This window comes from Trachemys scripta, chromosome 16, assembly GCF_013100865.1.
Source record: "Trachemys scripta elegans isolate TJP31775 chromosome 16, CAS_Tse_1.0, whole genome shotgun sequence".
NCBI lineage: Eukaryota > Metazoa > Chordata > Testudines > Emydidae > Trachemys > Trachemys scripta.
In genome coordinates, this window is record NC_048313.1 from 11,065,808 (window position 1) to 11,070,142 (window position 4,335).

General features: G+C 67.8%; 1 protein-coding gene across 3 annotated transcripts in view; it reads left to right on the top strand.

The window, feature by feature from the left end:
- The first annotated feature begins 2,480 nt into the window (after positions 1 to 2,480).
- Positions 2,481 to 4,335, top strand: part of LOC117888404 (carcinoembryonic antigen-related cell adhesion molecule 1-like) — a 9,908-nt gene continuing 8,053 nt past the window's right edge. For all 3 annotated transcript variants that reach the window (XM_034791738.1, XM_034791740.1, XM_034791739.1), the window contains exons 1-2: positions 2,481 to 2,635; positions 3,448 to 3,816. In XM_034791738.1, coding sequence (XP_034647629.1) covers positions 2,581 to 2,635; positions 3,448 to 3,816 — 424 coding nt within the window. In that variant the 5' untranslated portion in view covers positions 2,481 to 2,580. The remainder of the gene's footprint in view (positions 2,636 to 3,447; positions 3,817 to 4,335) is intronic.

A 4,335-nucleotide genomic window follows, 5' to 3' on the forward strand; every position in this document is an offset into this window, starting at 1 on the left:
GTTTGTGTGTGTGTGTGAGTGTAAGTGTAATATATTATATGCATATGATACAGTGTTAATGAATACATGTATTACTAATAAATGTGGCGTTTTGTCTTATTCCCCCTGAAAAGATCCTGTGCAGGACTTTAAGTACAACACCTGCACCCCATTGTGTTATAACCTGGCCCTGGGCAGGGCCCCCCCAGGTCCCAGGCGCAGGCAATCCCTGCAGGCTGGGGGCTCCAGGCAGGGTACGGGGGTCGGCGCGAAGCAGCCAGACCGCGGGAGCCCCCGGCGCGATCCGGCCCCAGCAGGGCCAAGGGGACCCGGGTGCGTCTGGCCCAGAGCCCGGCCGGGCTGGACACTCGCTGCTGCCCCCTGCTGGCGACGCGCGGCCCAGCCCCCCGCACGGCTCAGCCGGACAGGGGCTGCCCCGGGAGGGAGCTCTCTGCCCCCCGCCCTGGTGAGCCGGGGGGGGCCCTGCTGGGCCAGGCCTGATTTGCACCCCTGGGCTGGGACCCCCTGGGCTTTGCCCTTCGCTGCAGGGGGGGCCGGGCTGGGTGGGGCCCAGGGAGCCGTGTCTGGTTACGGTGCCCCAGGCGCAGGGTTTAGTGGGTGTTTGGAGCCGATGGGCAGCGCTGGTTTGGACTTTGTGACCCCAGCTTGTCTGTCCGGCTGGGGGGGTCTGTGTCAGGCTGGGGGGGGGCTGTGTCAGGCTGGGGGGGGTCTGTGTCAGGCTGGGGGGGGGTCTGTCGCCTGTTTCTGCTGGTTCCTGTTCCCCACGTGCCCTGTCTCTCACCCTCGGCTGCTTCTCTTTTCAGTGAGTCCGACTTTCCTCCTGGCCGTGCCCGGGTCTGACCGCATGTGTGGGGGGGTCTTCACAGGGAGGGTGGGGGCCCCTTGACCAGTCAATCCCTGCCCCTGACACACCCTCCCACCCCCCAGGAGAAGCCCAGTCACGCCAGGCTCTGGGTCCCAGCATAACCCCCTTCACGCTCTGCCGGGCACCAGGGATCCACCCACCTGCCAGGGACGGGACATGGGGCAGAACTGCGCCCCCCAGGGACGGCCCCACAATGGTCAGCAGGTGGGAGGGGCTGGTCCTGACATGTGTGGGGGGGGCAGGGCTGGGCTAGCAGGGGGCTGCAGGTCAGGAGTGAGGGGCATCGGCAGAGTTGGGGGCGGGAGACCAGGGCTGGGAGAGCAGGGGGCTGCAGGTTGGGAGTGAGGGGCTCTGGCAGAGCTGGGGGTGGGAGACCAGGGCTGGGAGAGCAGGGGGCTACGGGTCGGGAGTGAGGGGCACTGGCAGGGCTGGGGGGGGGGAGCCCAGGGCTGGGGGCAGCAGGGGGCTGTGGGTCAGGAGTGAGGGGCACCGGCAGAGCTGTGGGGAGCCCAGGGCTGGGGTAGCAGGGGGCTACAGGTCGGGAGTGAGGGGCATCAGTTTGTATCAGTCTCTTATTTCTTCCCCAGCCTCCTCTGTCCTGAGCTCCGGCCTCCAGCTGGCCGCGGAGCCCAGCTCCCCATCGCCCCGACCCACAGAGCCCTGGGAGGGGCGGGGAGCCGGCCTGGCCCTGCAGCCCCTGGCCTGCGGCTGGCACCGCTCAGCGAGCACGGATAAAACCCGACGGCCCCGCCCAGCCCCTGCTCGGCCCCACGGCCCCAGGGACAGCCACAATGGACCGGCGACTCCCTGACATGCCAGGGTAACGCTCAGCCACGCCGGGAACCGCCGGACGCAGCTAGTGGGGACCCCCCCCCCGGCCCCCGCGTGTGTCCCTGCGCCCCCTGCTGGACGGGACGGGCCCTGATCTGTGTGGTGGCAGGGGGGGAGTGGACACATGTGGCCCCACAGGGATGGCAGGATTAGGCTGCCCAGCCCAGCTCTAGGTGTCTGTGCCCGGGGGCCTCACCCTGTGTGTCCTGTTCCCTCCGCAGCCCCGGCCCATCCTGGGGGCTCCGAACAATGTCCCAGGTGCCCGTCAGTCTGGGATCTGCCCCCCCGACACACAGGGGTCCCCCTGTGCCCCACAAACCCTAACAAAGGGTCTGTCTATCTGCCCCCCCCCCACTTCCCATGGGCGGCCTCCAGGGATGAGCCCCCCCCCTCCACACAACCTCCACTGGGGGTCGATATCTGGGGGGAGGATTCCTGGAGGCTGTGGGGCCTTGTCCTCTTCTATGCCCCAGCCCCCCAGGGGACGATTTCTCCCCTGTGCGACCCCCTCTCCCACATCTGTCAGGGCCAGACCCCCCCTCAAAGGAGCAGCAGGGGCGGGGCTGGAATTCCTCTGAGGCTGCAGCGACCGGATTCCTACACCGCCCCCCGCCCTCCTGGTGTCTGGGTGGGGCAGAGGGAGGGGCGGGTGAGTTCCCCCTCCCCCCCCCGGGGGCAGGCAGGGCTGTCGGGAAAGGTGGGGCACGGTGCCAAAGGGGCCGCACCCCCTGCCCCGTCCCTGAGCTGGGCCGGGCAAGGGAGGTGCTTCATGCCAGATCCGCTCCCCCCCCCACTTCCCCCGTCTCTGCCCTTTGCCCCCAGCTGGAACCAGGCGTCTCTGCCGCCCCGGCAGCTCCCGGCGGGTCCCACAGCAGTGACGGGCGATGGGGCGAATCCCCCACAGACCGGGCGGCCCTTGGACGGGGATTCTCCTAGCAGGTCAGAGGGGAGAACGTGGGACCCAGGTGTCCGGGACACAAAAGGCCTCCAATAGGAGCCCGTGTCAATGAAGGCCGAGGGGCTGTGGGTCGGGACTGAGGGGCACCGGCAGAGCTGGGTGGGGGGACCCCAGGGCTGGGGTAGCAGGAGGGGGGCTCTGACACTTCCCTCCCCAGGCTGGTTCCATCCCAGGCTCCCCCCCAAAGCCCCGGGGATCCCATAGAAGTCCCATTGTTCCCCCCAGCTTCTGCTTTGCATGGGGAGATTAGCAGGGATCAGCTGTTTGTTTGTGTCTCTGTCCCAGAGCATTGGGGGGGGGACACACCCAGACCCCCCCCTCACTGAACTCCCTCCCCCAGATCTAGCAGGCGGAACCAGCCCCACGCAGAGACCCAGGGACCTGGCACCCGACGGGGGGCAGGGGGAGAAGAGAGAAGACCCTCCCCCGCCACCCCCCACACAGGTTCCTTCCTCCAAAGCGAAGGGGAAGTGGGCGGACGAGGCTGGGAGGGGAAGTCTGAGGCCGGAGGGGCCCCATGGGGCTGCCCTGTCTGTGGGCCCAGACTCCAGGGTCCCAGCCCAGAGACGCTTCCCCTGGGTCGAGGCAGGTCCCGCTGCAGGAAAAGGCGCTGGACGGCACCTGGCGAGGGGTCCCTTGCAGCTGAGAGGGTGGAGCGGGGCCAGGGGGGACCCAGGCGTCCCGGACACACAGGGCTGTAACAGGGGACAGTGCAAATGAAAGCAGAGGGGTGCAGGTCGGGAGTGAGGGGCACCAGTTAGTATCAGTCTCTCTGGTCTCCCCCCACCCGCAGCCTCCGTCCTGGGCTCCTGCCTCCAGCCGGCGCCGGCCCAGACCCCAGTGACCATCACCCCGCCGAGCCCCGTGGTGGGAGGGGACGTCAGCCTGGCCCCGCAGCCACCGCCACAGGACTTCACGTCCTGCTTTTGGTACCGATCAGCGACCGTGACTGATCCAAACAGCCTGATCCTCACCTACTTCCAATATCCAAACCCTGTTCAGAACAACGGCCCGGCCCACACGGGGCGAGAGACAGTGGGGCCGGGCTGCGCCCTGAACATCACGGGGTTAACGCTCAATGACACCGGGAACTACACGGTGCAGATACAGATCCCTACCGCTGCTAACCCCATTCTCTCCACGGTGGTTCTGCGCGTCTCTGGTAAGTGCCACCCCCGGGAGCTGCGCTGATCCCATCTGTGCCCCCCCCTCACCGCCATCCCCGCCCCAGCGATGGGGCTCTGGGCGTCTCCCCTGGGATGAGCCTGGCTGGTGAGGGGCTGTCGGGGGCCTGTGGGGGGGGGGTCTGGGCCCCCCAGGGTGGGGGTGTCCCTGGATCCCCAGGGTGTCTCTGACCCTTCCCTGTTTCCCCAGAGCTGCAGGCTGCACAGTGGGGTATGTACGACCAGCTGCGGGGATGAGGCCCCCCAGGGGCCCTGGTGCATGCTGGGAAGTCCCCTGTGTCATGGGGGCGGGGATCAGACCCACCTGCTCTTTTACACCCACTTTGCTCAATTTGGGCGCCTACAGGGGAGGGGGGCTCATGATGTCACTGTGGGGCCCTTTGCATCTGGGACTCCCCAGATCCAGCCCCCCAGGCTGTTTGCAGCGGGCGGGGGGGGAGCCGGACACTGTTGGGGTCACACTCACCAGTCCCTGAAGGTGAAACTGGACCCATAGC